Below are 17,278 nucleotides of genomic sequence, written 5' to 3'. Positions count from 1 at the left end.
GAAACACCCCCGACAGAGTTGGGGTGGGGCAGGGCCAGCAGCACTGGGAAATGAACCCAGGCACACCCCGGGCCCAGCCAGACCACACCACACCTGCCCGGAAGGGAGATGGGCCGGAGGCAGAGGCCCATCTCACAGAGGGCCTGGCTGGCTTTCAGACGGGCCAGCTCACATAAGTAGGAAGTGAGGCCAGGGGACCACACCCAGAGAAAGGCAGGTGAACTCTCTGGGGCTCAGCTGTCCTGCTTGTTTGGGGTCGGTCCCCAGAGAGGCTGCCCCTGAGCTTGGGACCCTGGTGACCAGGACTGGCGCTTGTGGGAGAGATTCTCACATAATTGGAAGCAAAGCCGGCACGGTTGTGAACTCCAACCTGATTGCCCATCGGTCCTGGCCAAAGCCGTGGAATGTCTCCTGGAGGGAGAACAGCAGAGATCGAGCCCAGATGTGGGAAGGAGAGAGCCAGAGGGACCCATTTGGCTTTTTATAAACATTTTAGCATCTGTCTGCAGGCAAGGAGGCTCCCAGACTGCAGGGCAGGCTAGATGGACGACAAAAAGGGCTCCAGATACAAGGGAGAGGGTGTGGGCTGAGCCAGGGGACTCCTGCAAGGAAGCCGAAGAAAGGCCTGGGGTGGGGCTGACGTGGGAGCAGGGCAGGGCTTGGCCTGGCCTTGCTGGCAGCTTCTGCTCAGCTCCAGCCCTGAGAGAGAGCCCTTCTGGGTCCCCCGTTAGCTGGCGGGACTTCCAAAGAAACTGAAAGGTCTGGTTGGGATCAACACAGTGGCATCCACATGGCACAAAGCAGTTGGTTACTAAACAGTGGTGACTATCTTATCAGGATTGGCCGCCAAGTACCGAAAACTTGAGTCCAGCTTAGAGACCTGAGTGACCACACACAGATTCCAGCATTGCCGGGTTTCGTGAGTCCCTTCCCACCCTGGGCCCAGGAACGATGGCCTACACCAGCCTCCCCTCATCTAGCTCTGTGTTCTTTTCCCCACAGGTGTCGGAGGGCTTGCTGGCGCTGGCCTTGGGGCAGGTTAGTGTTAACATCCAGGCAAGATGCCCCTCTGGGCCATTGGGGGTACAAGCAGTCAGGGGTACAAGGGTGCAGACCAGGCCTGTCCTGGGCACTGGTGTAGGGGGTAATGCTAAGACCACCTGCCTGGGGCCCCGGGAATGACAGCTGGGTCTTGGCACTATTATACTGACGAGGTGGCCCTGGCGGTGAAGAACCCGCCTGCCAATGCAGGAGACATAATGAGAGGCAGGTTCGATTCCTGGGTTGGGAAGATTCCCCTGGAGAAGGGCATGGCAACCCACTCCAGGATTCTTGCCTGGAGAACCCCGTGGACAGAGGAGCTACAGTGAGCTACAGTCTATGGGGTCCCAAAGAGTCAGACACGACTGCAGCAACTTAGCAGGCAGCATGCAAGAAGAGCTAGAAGGAAGCAGCCCCAGGAGCCCAAAGAAGTCACCTGACTCAGCGGGGCTTCAGGAAGGCTTCCTGAAGGAGGGAGGTGTGGAAGTCTGACCCCAAAAGATCCCTGTAGCTTGTCAGGCTGAGTGGAGCAGCCTGGGCCATACTGCATCTCTGACTTTGAACCCAGTTCTGGGAGCAACAGTCACATCTTCGCACGGAGCAGAAGAGCCTCAGATGTACCTCCTGGACGGGGCGGGCCAGGGCTGGGCAGGGCTCGGGGAAGGACCTCACCCATCCTCCTCTCTGCAGGGCTCGGGGCTTTTCCCGCAGGTGCCTTCCCAGGGGCTCTGGTGCCCGGTGGCCCGGCTGGCGCTGCTGCAGCCTATAAAGCTGCTGCCAAGGCCGGTGAGTATTACCCTTTGGGACGTGCCATAAGCCCTCTGGCCTCTGTGGGCTCTCCACCTTGCAAAGAACCTTTCCTGGCTTGGGGAAGCGGTGAACAGGATCCTCAGCTCCAGTCTCCTGGGGGTGATGGGAGGCAACCAGCTAGGTCCGAGTCTCAAAGTGAGGCTTAGGCAAGGCTAGACCTCAGTCCAGCGGCCTCCTGCCTTTTGCGGCTCCTGGTGTGACTCGCCTCCGCCTCTGCAGGTGCTGCTGGTCTCGGCGGTGTCGGCGGGGTCGGCGGCATTGGTGGTGTTGGTGGCTTAGGAGTGTCTACAGGTATGGAGGCGAGACCTGGGTGGTCTGGGGGGAGGTCGTGGGAGGAGGGGAGCCCCTCTGATGTGGCCCCTTCCCCTCCAGGTGCGGTGGTGCCTCAGCTCGGAGCCGGAGTTGGGGTTGGAGCGAAGCCTGGGAAAGTGCCAGGTCAGTGGACGGAGTCTCTGGGACTGGAGGGCAGAGGTCAGGGAGAGGCCAGAGCTCCCAAACTCCCTCACCCCAGGGCAGGAAGGTCAGGGCCTGGCTGCATCGGGGCAGGGGTCAAGGGGCAGAGGCAGGCCCAGAGCGTGATCCCAGGTCCCAGACAGGGGTGAGGGACTCCAACTATCCTTCCAGGCCCTTCCTCCAGGACCTTGGAGCAGACGTGAGAGACAGGCTCTGTGTCAGGCATTCGGGTGACCGATGGGGATACTGAGGCACAGAGCAGGGAGTCAGCGCAGCAGGGCCCGCCCAGTCCCGACAGGGCTGGGGTGAAGCCCCATCCGGCGCCCGTCCCTCCACACCAAGCCCTCGAGGAAGTGACTTCAGGTTCAACTGAAGGCAGCCTGAGTCTGCACAGCGGGGAGGGAACATCTGGAAGCTGTTAGCCCCGAGGTGGGCTGGGCCGGCCGTGTAAACAGGCTCCAGGAGACAGGACAAATCCACGCACAGAAGGATCTGCAGATGACTTCCGGAACTCGTGGGAGGGGGGCCTGCAGACGCCACACACATGTCCCCGGCTCTTCCCCAGGGGCCATCCTGGGGGGCTAGCTCAGGAGCCTTGGGGCTGCTGTAGAGGGCAGGGCCAGTAGAGGCTCCTGGAGACAAGACTGCTGCTCACACAGTTTTCTTTTGGCCGTAGGAGTGGGGCTCCCAGGTGTATACCCAGGTGGAGTGCTCCCAGGCACAGGTGAGAGCAAAGAGGAAAAGGGGAACCCTAACTTGAGGAGAACAGCCCCTCGCATCCTCCCGGGGGGCCCCCAGCTCCCCCAAACAGTGGCCACCGGAGTCCTGACGGGCACTGTTGCCCTAAGCATCAAAGCTCAGGCCACAGACCTAAGATAGCTCTGGTTGTCTTTCCCCTAGGAAGACCAAAGAGCTCCTCCCAGCCCCGCCCCCCCCAGAACCCCAAGCCTAGACCCAGACCCAGACCAACATCACAGTCTGCGGTGGGTCTCCAGGGATAGACCGAGTCCCCGGGGTGGCCAGCTGTTTCCCAAACGCCATGAGTCACCAGGGGGGCCCGCCCAGCACATCCGCCCTGCAGGAGACCCTTGGAGTTGCCCTCTCAACCTCCTTTCCCCGCCATGGCCTGGCTACCCTATGCAACATGTGACCTCCTGAATTCCCCCAAAACCCCAGACTCAGGCTGGCTGGGTGGGATTGGCTGACAGAGGGTCCCCCTCGGCCCCCCCGGCCCCTCCCTGCCATGGTGGCCCAGCCCCGGTGGGGGAGAAAGGAGAGGTGGCAGCACGGAATGCTGGAGACCTCCGGGCCAGAGCAGATGCCGGCTTCGTATTTGGTTGTGAATCGCATCCAGCGAGAGCCCCTCCCCCTGCCGAGGGCACAGCCCTCCCCAACCTGCAGCCTGTTCCCTTGTCTGTGCCTTCTCTGATGAGGCTGGGCAGGGCAATGGGAAATTAACTCCAGTTTAAGAGACAGGCCAACAGAAGGGCTAGGAAATAGGATTAAAACTTCTGACCTTGGGGCAGACAGGGCAGAGAAGTCACCACCAGAGGAGCCCTCCACTCACCCCATGAGCCACGCCAGTAGCTGACATCGAAGGAGGCCAGCTGTGTCATGGAGGGTGGGTGCGGTGCCAGGCTGGCCCTTCCAGGTTGGACCTTCCCCACCCTCATCGCCAGCCTCCTCTTTGTCCTCTCAGGAGCTCGGTTCCCGGGTATAGGGGTACTCCCCGGGGTTCCCACTGGAGCAGGAGTCAAGCCCAAGGCCCCAGGTATGTGGGACTCTCTGGTTACCCTCAGTCCTGGGTTGAGCGGGGCAGGGAACTTGGGCTCAGCTGGCCCAGATGGGTGGTGAGAAATCCCCAATGTGTTTGTGATGAGCTGGGAGGTCTGGGCAGAACTGGCCACGGCTTGGGCCAGCACTCCCCTCACTGGAGCTGGGGTGCCCTGGGCCCGTGGTGGCCAAGCCACAGTGATGGCTCCTTGTCATTGCAGGTGGGGGCGGAGCTTTTGCTGGAATCCCAGGTAAGGCAAGGCTGGGTCCCTCCACGCCAGGGAGGGTGGGCAGGCCCATGGGTGGCCAGCCAGGCAGGGACGCCTGCCCTGGGAGGAGCTGAGCACTCCCACTGCTCCAGGCCTTGGACCGGCTTCGGCACAAAGTGGTGTCTGTCACAGGCCTGCTTCCCCTGCCCCAAACCCCTGTCTGGCAGCCTAGAGGAGCCCAGAAAATGCAGCAGCCTGTGCCAAATGGTGAGAGGGCTGCAGTCTCCGAGTGTAGCCCAAGCCACAGGAAGGGGAGCATCCTGCAGCTTCCTGGAGGAAGCGGCCCATCACTGGGCGTTGCTCAGCTGACTGATGACATAAAGAGGCAGGAAGGCCCTCAGTCTCTTTCTGGATTCCGATGCCATGGGAGCTCATTCTAGTCTGAGGAGAAAGTGGAACTGGAGGCTGGAGGCATCACAGGGGCTCCTGGCCCACGTGGCTGGAGCCTGATTGTCTTGCTCTCCTTGTTCCCTCAGGAGTTGGACCTTTCGGAGGGCAGCAGCCTGGAGTCCCGCTGGGATACCCCATCAAGGCACCCAAGCTGCCAGGTAAGGCAGGCAGAGGATTCAAGAGACTCCATTCACTGGGCCTCCCTGCTGGGAGGTCAGCTTGAGAGGGGACTTGTTTGCCCACCTGCATCTTGGGGTGGCTGGAGAGGGTAGTCAGGAAACCTGGCTAATTTTGCCCACTTCTGGTCAACAGCAAAAGAAAGCAGGGAGGAACGAACTTCCCTCACGGGTCCAGTGGCTGAGACTCCACACTCCCAGTGCAGGGAGAAGGCTGGGTTCGAGCCCCGGTCAGGGAACTAGAGCCTGCACGCTGTGGCTAAAAACCCCCCATGCCTCAACTGAGATGCTGCAAAGCCAAATAAAGAAAGAAATATTTTTTAAAAAAAAGAAAGAAAGCAGGGAGAGACCAACATCTTGCAGGTGCTGGCCTCCCATACACACACATGCATCCGTGTCCACACACACACACCCACTCACAGGGACCCGTAGCCCCGATGGGAAGCCATATGTGTTGATGGTAAGAAACACCATTCACTGGAAAGAAACCTCTGATGTCAGTCCACTCCAGCTGTCAAGCTCACACGATGATGAGCTATTTCTTGCTGGGGAAGAGAGTAAGGAAGACCTCAGAGTTGGGGGCCATGGCGGGTAGAAGAATGGCCGTCCCTTTGCGCCCTAGAGCAGGGCGTCCTCTCCCCACTCCTCCTCCAAGGCCTTGGCTCTCCTGAGAGCCTCTGGAAGCAGCTCAGGACCCTGGTGGACGGAAGGAGGCCTCAGGCCTCAGTGCGTGTGGGGACTAGGTCTGTCTGCCCAGGTAGCGGGGGCCCGGTGAGGCGTGGGGCCGCCGGGGGCAGCCGCTGAGCCCACGCTCCATCTCCCCAGGTGGCTATGGACTGCCTTACAGCACTGGGAAACTGCCCTATGGTAAGGCCCTCTCAGACTGGCGGGCTTCTGGCTCCTTCCAGCCGCAGGGTTCCGGCCAGGGAGCTGTGGCACCAGTCCAGGGCTAGGAGAATACCAACTGGGGGGTAGGGTGGGTGTGCAGTCTCAGAATGGGAGCCCCCTAAGGAGGGGGACATGGAACTGGGACTCAGGACAGCCTGGTTCTCAATCCTGGCCCTTGCGCTTATCACCAGGCCTTGAGAAAACAGGTTTTCTTCTCGGAACCTCAGTCTCTTCATCTGTAAAATGGGAATAACCATTCCACACATGTTTGTATTTAACTCTGGCTGGGGGTGACAGGTGGAGGCTCTGGGTGGCCTGGTCCTTGAAGGGCAGGGGAGGGGGCAGCCACCATGAGATCGCATGGATGCCCACTGAGCCTCTCCTGTCACAGGCTATGGGCCTGGAGGAGTGGCTGGTGCCGCAGGCAAGGCTGGGTATCCAACGGGGACAGGTAAGGAGAGCCTCACCCCTCCGCCAGCCAAATAACTCAGGCTCCAGAAACCCAGCCAGCCCACCCTATATCCAGACCCTGGTCTGAGTCTAAAGAAGGACCCTTGTGGGGCAAGGCAGGAAGCTGGGGCAGCTCTCCCAGCCTCTGCTTGCTATATGCCCCACATCCACACCCAGATATGAACCAGTTGGTTTTCTTGGGCCTGGAAGAGATGGGCTCCAGAAATGCTGGGGCACACTTTCCAGTCTCTCCCCTTCCTCTTCCCCCAGGGGTTGGCCCCCAGGCTGCAGCAGCAGCGGCTAAAGCAGCAGCGAAGCTTGGTAAGTACCCCTGGAGCCCCTGCCTGCTGGCTGCCAGCCCTCCAGCCTCACCATGCTGTTACCACTGAGAGCCTCGTTATCCTGTTAACTAACCAAGGTGGCCCCTCCTTGCCACGCCCCTGTTTATCTGGCTTTCAACACAACCCGTTCCTACCTCCCTCCCCCCATTCATTCTTCCTTCCACCTGTGCATCCACTCCACCCTCCAATCCTCCGTCCCTCCATCCCTCCATCCATCCACCCACCCCTCCACCCATCCGTTCACCCATCCCTCCCTCCTCGGTCCCTTCCTCCCTCCATCCAGCCATGAATCCGCCCCTCCTTCTGTCCATCTATCCACCCATTCATCTCTCCATCCACCCATCCACCCACCCCTCCCTCCCTCCGTTCATCCATCCCTCCATCTTTCCCTCCTCTGTCCCGCCCTCCGTTTCAGAAACCGGGGACAGATAAGGGCTCTGCTGAAGAATTTCAGCACTGTCATGGGGCTCAGGAAGAGGGAGACGTGGCCTCTATCTGGAGATAATCAGGAATGGTTCTCAGAGAAAATGATATGATTCATAGCCTTAGAATGTAGGTAGAGTTTGCTGGGCGGTTAAAATAGAAAGGAGCAGGCAGAGGGAGCGGGCACAGCAGTGGCTAGAATGATCATTTTAGGTGGCACACGCATGCGCGTTTAAACAGCTTAATAGTTGAGTATCAATTTCATATATACTATAAAACTTTTAACTAGCGCCTCAAGCCCACGATCCTTGGCTAGTCGATGCGGCATGGCCTTCCCTCGGGCCATGCACGGGCCGAGTGGGCCCCTGGCGATTCCCCAGTTCAGAGTTAGATCATGGGGGTGAAGTCTTCACCTTCAGCCCCAGTCCCAAGGGATCCCCTTCTTGCAGCCATGATGGGATGGAAGATGCCTGCCCACTAGCCCAAGGGGGCGAGAATGTGGAGGGAAGCAGCGAGTTGGAGGCCTGCCGCACAGAGGTCCTCTTCCAGGCCCCCAAGGCTGGAGGGGATGGCTGGAATGCGGGAGCGAGAGAGTGGGGCGGCGAGGGGCTGCGAGAGCCAGGCAGCCGGGCGCTTGGATTACAAACTTGGCCGCGTGTTCGGAACAGAGAGAGGAAGTCTTGAACATTCTTGCAGGGGCCCCTCTGGCCCGGGGAGCGGCCGCTTGTGGTTTCTCAGTATGTGGCAGTGATTAGAATGGGATTTGTCTGAAAACATACGAGTCCCTTAATGAGGCTGTTGAAATGGACACTTTAGGGGTGAGTCAAGGAACAGTGGGGTGGGGGCCTCTTCCCAAGCAGTCCCGGCTGGAGATGCCTGGGCCTCATTCCCAGAGGAGATTGCAGCGGTGAAAACACCAGCGTCCAAGCAGCCTTCCTGCCTGGCTTCAGGAGGGGCCCCTGGGAGCCACATCTTCACTGTCCCCGCTCCAAACAGGTGCTGGAGGAGCCGGAGTTCTCCCTGGCGTTGGTGTTGGTGGTGCTGGCATTCCTGGCGCACCCGGCGCAATTCCTGGCATCGGAGGCATTGCAGGTAGGGTCCATCCCAGCAGGCGGTGAGGGGTGTCCTTGAGAAGGTCACAGGGAAAGGGCCTCACCCTCTGCCGCTTTCTCTCCAGGGGCCGGGGCTCCAGACGCTGCTGCTGCTGCTGCCGCCGCCGCTAAAGCAGCCAAATACGGTGAGTGTCCCCGGAACAGGCAGTGCCAGGGCTCCAGCCAGCCCCGGCCTCAGCATGCACCTTGGAAGGCTCCAGGCCTATAAGGCTGGATGGACTTTGTCTTTGTCAAGCTGGGGCACTGTTCCCCCCTCAACCCCTCAAGCATCATGGTCATGCCTCCCTGCCTCTGTCCAGGAGGCTCTGTCCACTGCTCTCCACTGATTGGCCCAGCAGTGTGGGCAGGGACCCTGCTGACTCCTCCCACTTTACCCCCTGGGCCACTCACAGCTGCTGTACCAGCTGCCTGGGCCCAGTAGAGCATTCTGAATCTGCTTTAGACTTAGACCTTGCTCTTCCCAGCCACAGATCCAAACCCCTAGAGCTCTGTCGGGGTTCCCTCAGTTCCCTCCCCTTCTCTCGGGTGACTTGGATCCACACAGAGGCAATGCCCCCGCAGCTAGATCCTGCACACAGGATCTGCAGCTCCCGAAGCTCCCCAAGGTCATGCTCCCGAAGGCCCCCCTGAGGTTCCCACAGGGTCCAGGCCAGAACAGCAATCCTTCCATCCACAGGCGCTGCTGGAGTCTTTGGCCCAGGAGTAGTTGGCGTCCCAGGAGCTGGAGTACCTGGTGTCGGGGTCCCTGGTGTTGGGGTTCCAGGTGTCGGGGTCCCTGGTGTTGGGGTTCCAGGTGTTGGAGTCCCTGGTGTTGGAGTCCCTGGTGTTGGAGTCCCTGGTGTCGGAGTTCCAGGTATTGGGTGCTCGGATATCATAGGTGGAGCAGCTGAGCTTGGCTATGTGTGTGCACGCATGTTTGTGTGTGCAAGAGAGAGATGTTAGAAATTACTGCCAAGACTTTCTGATTCTCCTTAACACATCACCCTTCTATCCTCTTCTCTCCATACCCTTGGTCATCTTCTCTTTCTTGGGCTATAATTAACTACTGCCAGCCTCTTATCTTCTTCAATTGACCTTCTGGTTGTCAGTATGCTCCATGTCTTTTTCATCTCTGTGCTCCCAGCCCTTCACAGAATATGTGTTCAGTAAATGGTGGATAGATGGGTGGGTAGGTGGAAGGATGGATAAATGTCTGGGGAGATGGATGGATGGATGGACGGGCAAATGGGCAGCTGGGGAGGTAGGTGAACAGCCAGGTGGATGAGTAGGCAAATTGATGGATGAGGGAATGGATGATGGGTAGATGAGTGGAGAGATAAAAAGATGGGTGGTTACATGGATAGATAAATAAGATGGGTAAAATGGTGGATGGCAAGATAAATGGGTAGATGAAAAGAGAGATGGATAGGCAGGTAGGGACAATATAAGTGGTTAGAATGATGGATGAATGGATGGATGGTGGATGAGCAGATGAATGGGTCGGTAGAAGGCAAATACAAAACAGATAGTTGTTTACACATTTAGATGAGAGGATAGATAGGCAGGCTGATGGATAAATGGATGGATAAATGCATGTGTGGGTGGCTGGAGAGATGAGTGGTTGAGCGGGTAGATTGAGATCAAAAGATAGACAAATGGACAGACATTTGGGAAGGTCAGTGGGTGGATGAATGAGTGGCTGGGTAGACAGATGGACAGATGGGTAAGTGGAGATACGCGTGGGTAAATGGATGGACAACCCTGTGTTGGCTCAATAGATAGAAAGAAGATGGACTGAAAGTCAGAGGGATATATATCTACATATCCCGAGTGTCCGCTCCACTCTCCCCTGAGCGTTGGTGTTTCTCTTGGTCTCTCCAGGGGCCGTGTCACCAGCCGCAGCTGCTAAAGCAGCGGCCAAAGCAGCCAAATTCGGTGAGTGCCGAGCGGACAGCTCCGCCCCGCCCTGCTCCGGCCTTTACTTGGACTCCGGGGCCCTCATCTTCTACTCCCCATTGTACAGCCCAGAGAAGGGGAGTGACTTGCCCAGGGCCACACAGCAAGTCACTGGCAGAGCTGGGACTTGGACCCGTTGGGCCCCAGGACGATGTGTCCCCCAGGTGTCTCCTACCACGAGCCCGAGGGCCTGAGTGATAGTAGAGTCCCAGTATGTCATTCCCAGTGGAGACAGTGTCCCTGACCTCCCTGTCCTGGTCAGGACCCTCTCAGAGGAGAGCCCCAGCCTGGCGGGGGATAAGACTGCACCGTCTGCCCATCACCAACAAAGAGACCCTTCCCCAGCTGCTCAGAGGAGAGAGGGGCTGGGGACACACCAGGGAGTGTCAGGAGGGAGGAAGCTGGTGGGGTTCAGGCATCTCATGGCTTCCTGTCCTTCATGGACCAGACTTGCAGGGAGGCTCGCATGCTCTCCCCAATCCAGCATCCCCCAGAGCCCGCCCCAGCCTCTCCCACTAGACGCTTTACCACTTGATTCTCTTCCCTCCTCAGGGGCCAGAGGTGGAGTGGGAGTTGGAGGCATTCCCACATTCGGGGTTGGCCCTGGGGGCTTTCCTGGCTACGGAGACGCAGGTATTCCAGGAGCCAGCCTTTCCCATGAGACTTAGTTCCATGAAGGCAGGTGGTGGTGGCAGGGGTGGGGACAGGGAAAGGGATGGAGCCTGGGGAGGGTAGACTGAGCTCTGGGAACTCAGGCAGGACGTGGGGGAGAGCTCAGGGCGGGCCTCCCGTGCCCTTGGTGCACAGCCAAGGGCACAGCCCAGCTGAGATCCAGCAAGGTTTCTGAATCTCTTTCTCGATTCCTCATAGCAGCAGCTCAGGCAGCTGCCGCCGCCAAGGCAGCCAAGATCGGTAAGTGCCCCAGCCCTGAGTTCCCTGCCCCCTCTGCCTCCCCTCCTCCCTACTCCTCCCCCCAGGGCCAAGCCCTCCACCCTCCCCTCCACAGCCAGGCTCTCCTGTGGGGACCAAAGCTCAAAAATCAGAGCAACCTCACACTCTTGGCCTCTGGGGCTGAAAAGGCCGGGGTTAAGTCAGACGCCCCGGCCCCATTTTCCAAAGCCACAGTGAACATTTCTGCCCTTTTCAATTGCCCACTACTGGGGTCATTGGTACCTGGCTCATCATCCCCCATCCCACACCAGTGAGTTAAAGGTGCCCGGATGATACCCAGCCATGATGCAGCCCCCACCTCCACCCTCGGCTTCCCGGGGGGGGGGTGCTTCAAGGGCAAAGCTGCATGCTCTTCATCCTTCCAGGTGCTGGGGGAGTAGGAGCCCTGGGAGGGCTGGTGCCAGGTGCCCCAGGAGCAATACCAGGCGTGCCGGGTGTTGGAGGTGTGCCAGGTGTTGGAGGGGTGCCAGGTGAGCTGTGTCCCAGCCCAGACATAGGTTTGGTTTATCTCATGGAAGGGTCCCATTTTACAGATGGCAAGACTGAGCCCAGAGACAGGGGTAGAGAAAAAGGGATTTCCCATACTTTGAAGGGAAGTGTCTCCATGGGATTCCAGATCGCTGAGTGAACCCAGAAAGTCTCCTCCCTGCCCTCAGGGATGCTCAGGATGTCAGCCTGAGAGGCAGCAGAACTCTGCTTGGCTGGGGTTTGGGGAGACCTCATTCATCCCCCGCCCCACCGGGCCTTTCTGCTTTCTGATCGGGTGGGAGGGCCTGTGTTAGTCTCTGTTTACCCGGCACTCTTTCTCCAAAGGGAGGAAATGAGATTAATTTACAATCCTCCTTGTCGGTTTGTGGGTTTTTTTCCCACCAGAAGAGGTCTCTTCTGCATTTCTTCTTCTTTCTGGGCGGAGGGTGGTGGGGGGGGTTCCCCTTTTGCATTTCTCCCCCAAGAAATAAGCCGTTTCCTCCAATAGCCACAGAGTCAGAGCTGCTTCTCAGGGAGAGGACATGCCCAGAGCGGCTGGCGGGCCATCTCAGTGCGGGCCTGAGAGAGGGGGCAGTTCCCGAGATATGGACTCTGTGAAGTCTTTCTACCATGGGGGATGGAAGAGAGAGGGGAGGGGTGCTGGGGACCCCTCCCCATCCTTAATCTTCGCCTTTCCAGGGGTCGGGGCTCCAGCAGCTGCAGCCGCCAAAGCAGCCGCCAAAGCCGCCCAGTTTGGTAAGTTGTTGTTGTTTGTCCCTCATTCGTGTCCAGTTCTTTGCGGACCCACGCCTGTGGCCTGCCAGACTCCTCTGTCATGGGATTTTCCTAGGCAAGAATACCAGAGTGGGTTGCCATTTCCTTCTCCAGGGGACCTTCCCTACCCAGGGATGGAACCTGCATCTCCTGCATTGGCAGATGGATTCTTTACCACTGAGCCACCTGGGAAGCCCCCTACCAATTCTGCCTCCGAGCCTGATCCCAGAGCGCTGCTCTCTCATATCTCTGCTTTGGAGTCTGAGAGCACCCCTCTCCAATGTGACCTCTCCAAGCTGTCACCTTCTGGGCCTGAGCCTTCCTCACAGGTCTTGGCCCATCCAAGCACTTTGAGGGATGGGGGAGAAGCTTCTGAGCAGGAAGACAAAGAGAGAAGAGATGCCGGAGAGCCCTCCAGCACCCGCCCCCCTTCCCCAGGTCCAGCTGGGGCCTTGCCCTGTTTCTGGAACAGGCGCTGGGCTGCTCTGAGCTCCCACCCACCCTGAGCGACAGCGGTGCTCTCACTCCCTGACTGGGCTCTGCATCTCCTGCTTCCGCCGAGGGCCACCCTGGCTGCCCCAGGCTCCCACACCCTCCTGAATATGGCACAGCGAAACAGCTCACTTTTGAGCCCAGCTGCATGCCAGAGAAATCTTAACCTCAAGTCTGTTTAATTGCTGAGTCGTGCCTGATTCTTTGTGACCCCATGGACTGTAGCCCCCCAGGCTCCTCCGTCCATGGGATTTCCCAGGCAAGAATACTGGAGTGGGTTGCCATTTCCTTCTCCGGGGGATCTTCCCAACCCAAGGATCGAACCCACATCACCTGCCTTGACAGACAGCTTCTCTACCACTGAGCCACCAGTGATTCCTAAACTCAGATATGGCAACTCATGTTTGTAAAACTACTATTTGCTGAGGCCTTCCCTGGTGGCTCAGACAGTAAAGAATCTGACTGTAATGTGTGTTCCATCTCTGGGCCAGGAATCTCCCTCCTGTTTTCTTGCCTGGGAAATCCCATGGACGGAGGAGCCTGGTGGGCTACAGTCCATGGGGTCACAAAGAGTCAGGCATGACTGAGCTACTAACGCTTTCACTTTCAGCATTTGCTGAGGTAATCCTTACACCAGCCTTATGAGAGTGGTTCTGTTGCACCCATTTCGCAGATGTGGAAACTGAGTCTCCAGGAGCTTAAGTATCTTGCCCATACTCATGTAGCTAAATGGTGGCTGAGCTGAGCTTTGAAGCCAGGCCTGCCTGTCTTGCCAAACTCCTTTCACTACATGTTGTTGCAGTCGTTTGGTTGCTATGTGAGTCTGCCTGTATCAAAGGGGTCCCTGGAACTCCGAAAGCTGAGCTCCTGATCTTGCACAGACCTCTTATTAGGGATGAAGAAGCTGAGGCCCATCAAGAGAAAGTAACTTGCCCAAGGTCACACGGCAAGTCTGTGCCCAGCTGGAACAAGGATCCAGGGTTCCTGACCCCCCAGCCAGCTGCTCTTTCCGTCAGCTTCTGTCCTTGGTCAGGACTTGGTTAAGGATTGGCTCTGCTCTCTTTCGCAGGATTAGGCCCTGGCGTCGGCGTGGCTCCCGGTGTCGGCGTGGCTCCCGGCGTCGGCGTGGTTCCCGGTGTCGGTGTGGCTCCCGGCGTTGGCGTGGCTCCTGGCATCGGCCTTGGCCCCGGTGGTGTCATAGGTAAGCTGTGTGAATAAGTGGGCCTGAGTGAGGGTCCTCTGACTCCTCCAGGGGTGCCATCCTTAAACCTCATCCTCTCCCTCTCCTGCAGCCCCAGCTGCAGCTAAGTCCGCTGCTAAGGCCGCCGCCAAAGCCCAGTTCCGTGAGTGTTCTGCCTGCCTTCTCGGTCTGGTGTGACCCCAGCCTGAGCTGGGTCCCTGGACACCCAACCTCTCAGACCTGCCTTTCAGCCTCCTGAGGCCCCTCAGGCCGCAGACATGGGCATTAGAAACAGATTTAGCATAAGGGAGACCCCACACCAGCCGAGTGACCTCTGATGTCCCTGTGTGGTACCGAGGGCACCTGCCAGGGAGGCTTGTTAGGGGAATCAAATGAGTTCATCCAAGAGGGAGGGACAGAAGGTGAGGCTGGAAAGGGCAGCAGTGTCCAGCATGTGCGGCCCTGCATGGCGGTCTGGGGAGGGGCTGGACTTGGTGGTCAGTGTGAGTTTTAGGAAAACTGGTGGTAGAGAGGGCAGATGAAAGGGACAAGGCCCCCACATGAGACTGGGCCCCTTCTCCTGGGCCCTGACTCAGCTTCCTGGGCAGGACACCCCCAAAAGGGCCTGTTTCCTGTCTGCCGCCATCACCCCACTCCCCCATCTCCCACAGGGGCTGCTGCTGGCCTTCCCGCTGGCGTTCCTGGCCTTGGAGTGGGCGCGGGAGTTCCTGGCCTTGGAGTGGGTGTTGGTGTTCCCGGCCTTGGAGTCGGGGCCGGAGTTCCTGGACTTGGGGCAGGGGCAGGTAAGGGGCCTTCTGGGGGCTGAACAGCAATGCCCCCCGATCCCAAAGGAGACAGGGCTCTCTCCCCAGCACGTCCTCCAGCATCCTCTCAGCGAAGCTTATGATAAATGCTGTTGGATCCTCCTGAGCCGTCTGAGACAACTGGGGTAAGAGGTAGGGGGCAGGCCAGGTGAAGGGCTCCAAGCTGAAAGGAAGCCCACCACCCAAGGAAGGAGGGTGGGGGTCCCTGGGGTCAGTGGAAGTGGTTGGGCCCACCTAGCTCCCCTTCAGCAGTGTGCAGGGGCACGAGGAACTCTAGTTCTTCATCTCCTAGTTACACCAGCCTCGGGCAGACCATGCTGGTCCTCGAGGAGCCAGCAGAGGATAGAATGGAAAGAGGAGGCACAGTTCAGCCCTCAAGCACCCCCAGACCAGACTGGTAGAGACACAGCTAGATACTGGAGCTCTGTCCCTGGCCCGGTGAGCTCCTAGCTGCAGAGTCACGGCTTCAGGGCTTTGAGAGAAACAAAGAAAGCTGAGGAAGTCAAGGAGGGCTCCCTGGAGGAAGCAGAACTCCCAGGCACAGAGCTCAGCTACTGACCTCCCCCACTCTTCCTTTTGCCCTTTTCCCCAGTACCTGGAACCCTGGCCGCAGCTAAAGCAGCCAAGTTCGGTAAGAGCCCCTCAACACACCACCCCCAGTGGTTGATCCCCTTGCTGCCCCACCATCCTTGATAGCACCTGGTCACCTGTCTCCTCTCCCCCTGGGCCAGGGCCCAGTGCCTGGAGCCTACATCACAGGGCTGGGATGGTCAACGTGGAAAAAGGCAGTTTATAGGACACATTAATGACAGCCCAGCAGACTCCGGCTCCTACCCACTAAATGCCGAGCATGACTACAGCCCCAGGACAACCCAAACCGCCCCTCACGTTTCCAGCCCCCCGGGGAGGCAGTTCCACGTTGGTGAGAACCATGGTCTTTAAGGCCCCTCAGGCCCGGACAGTTTCATGGGGCCCAAGGCCAGGGAGGGGCCAGGGCTGATGTCCCAGCAAAGCCAGGACTCCTCATCTGGCCCCCGCCTTGCTGTCAGCAGGACTGTGCCCGCCACGAGGACGTGGCAAGCCTGCCCGCCCCCACCCCCGACACTTGGCACCTAGGCAGCCCCAGCCTGGCCATACCCATGCTGTCTGTGTCCCCCTGCATTCCGGCCTCCTAGGATCTGGGCCGGGGCCTCCGCCAGGGAACTGCCAACCAGGTCTGGCCGGTCCACTTGGGGCCAGTCTCCACCTTGGAAAGTGTTCCACCCACAGCGGGCCTGGTAACCCACAGGCCTCTCTCCTGTTCCTTGCTGGCGGCCCTGCTGGTCTGAGCTCGACAGCCATTGCCAGAGAAACAGAGAAGCTAAGGGCTCTGGCTCCAAAGTCATTTCCTGCCCTTGAAGCCTTGAGCACTTTGCTTAACCTCTGCTGTGCCTCAGTTTTCTCATCTATGAAATGGGGCTAAGGGTACCTACCTTTCTTGCTGCCTGGAACAATAAGCCGGCTAACTGAAGCACTGACCATGAGTGTCCCCCTAAAGCGCTAGCTGTAACTCCTGGCAGCTCTGTCCTGGACAGTGGTTCACACTCAGAGGACCTTCACACAGAGTGTGTCCTCTCACTCTTCAAACACCTGTAGGTGAACAGGGAAAGGATCGTCATCCCCTTTAGGGTCAGAGAGGTGACAGCTCTGATGAGCAGAGAAACCAGAATTCAAACCCAGGGCTGTCAGGGCCTGAGGCTAGTCCTCTACCCTTGGCAGCCCATGGCCGCAGCCACCACTGGGACCACCTGCGGCTCCCAGTGCCAGCCTGGATGGAAGGAGAGGAGGTGGGCAGGTCAAGGATCAAGATGGGGTCTGCCTTTGTCCAGAGGGTCAGGGCAGAGCTGGGACTCAGACCCGTGTGTCTGGGAATGGACCTCTGTCCTCTGCTCCCTCCTCTGGGTCACGTGGCCTTCACCACCTGTCTACTTGCCTAGTGACCTTGGGGCGGGGAAGCATCGTCCTTCGGAAGCGGGGAAGGACTGACTTTCCACCCTCTCTCCACAGCACCAGGAGGGGTCGGGGCCCTTGGAGGGGTTGGAGATCTTGGTGGAGCCGGCATTCCAGGTGGTGTGGCAGGTGAGTTGAAACCCCATGAAGCCTTGAGCACATTACTTAACCTCTGCCGTGCCTCAGTTTTCTCATCTGTGAAATGGGGCTAATGGTACCTACCTTACTGGAAACCCCAGGATGGGCTGGGCATTGAGGGAGACTGATCCATGGAGACTCCCTCCCTGAGCTCCCTCTGTGTCCCCAGGAGTCGGACCTGCTGCCGCAGCTGCTGCCGCCAAAGCTGCCGCCAAAGCCGCCCAATTTGGTGAGCACGGGTGTGAGGTGGGGGCTGCCGTGGGAGTTGGGGGTGTGTGTGTCTGACTACATGCCATGAAGCATATATTCCCTGGCCTGCTCCCCAAGGCCTTCAGGGGCATTGTCTCTGGGGGGTCCCGCCCACCTCCTGGCCCCACCAGCCCTCCAAGGCCCTGGGGGCC

The 17,278-nt window shown here is 58.9% G+C and overlaps 1 protein-coding gene across 5 annotated transcripts in view; it reads left to right on the top strand.

Moving 5' to 3' along the window:
• Positions 1-17,278, top strand: part of ELN (elastin) — a 32,686-nt gene that overhangs the window by 10,320 nt on the left and 5,088 nt on the right. For 2 of the 5 annotated variants that reach the window (XM_018040740.1, XM_018040737.1), the window contains exons 5-29: positions 1,003-1,038; positions 1,732-1,827; positions 2,071-2,142; positions 2,224-2,286; positions 2,981-3,028; positions 4,004-4,075; positions 4,299-4,328; positions 4,823-4,894; positions 5,738-5,779; positions 6,192-6,251; positions 6,521-6,571; positions 8,011-8,106; positions 8,192-8,251; positions 8,803-8,979; positions 9,987-10,040; positions 10,614-10,694; positions 10,932-10,973; positions 11,378-11,482; positions 12,180-12,236; positions 13,816-13,947; positions 14,039-14,089; positions 14,598-14,729; positions 15,343-15,381; positions 16,797-16,868; positions 17,047-17,106. In XM_018040740.1, the coding sequence (XP_017896229.1) occupies positions 1,003-1,038; positions 1,732-1,827; positions 2,071-2,142; positions 2,224-2,286; positions 2,981-3,028; positions 4,004-4,075; positions 4,299-4,328; positions 4,823-4,894; positions 5,738-5,779; positions 6,192-6,251; positions 6,521-6,571; positions 8,011-8,106; positions 8,192-8,251; positions 8,803-8,979; positions 9,987-10,040; positions 10,614-10,694; positions 10,932-10,973; positions 11,378-11,482; positions 12,180-12,236; positions 13,816-13,947; positions 14,039-14,089; positions 14,598-14,729; positions 15,343-15,381; positions 16,797-16,868; positions 17,047-17,106 (1,800 nt within the window). The remainder of the gene's footprint in view (positions 1-1,002; positions 1,039-1,731; positions 1,828-2,070; positions 2,143-2,223; positions 2,287-2,980; positions 3,029-4,003; positions 4,076-4,298; positions 4,329-4,822; positions 4,895-5,737; positions 5,780-6,191; positions 6,252-6,520; positions 6,572-8,010; positions 8,107-8,191; positions 8,252-8,802; positions 8,980-9,986; positions 10,041-10,613; positions 10,695-10,931; positions 10,974-11,377; positions 11,483-12,179; positions 12,237-13,815; positions 13,948-14,038; positions 14,090-14,597; positions 14,730-15,342; positions 15,382-16,796; positions 16,869-17,046; positions 17,107-17,278) is intronic. The other 3 variants (XM_018040738.1, XM_018040739.1, XM_018040742.1) reach the window with 3 other exon arrangements.

The sequence above is a fragment of the Capra hircus genome, chromosome 25 (assembly GCF_001704415.2).
Source record: "Capra hircus breed San Clemente chromosome 25, ASM170441v1, whole genome shotgun sequence".
NCBI classification, from domain to species: Eukaryota; Metazoa; Chordata; class Mammalia; order Artiodactyla; family Bovidae; genus Capra; species Capra hircus.
Note: the sequence above shows the minus strand (reverse complement) of the source record. Positions and strands in the feature narration are given on the sequence as shown.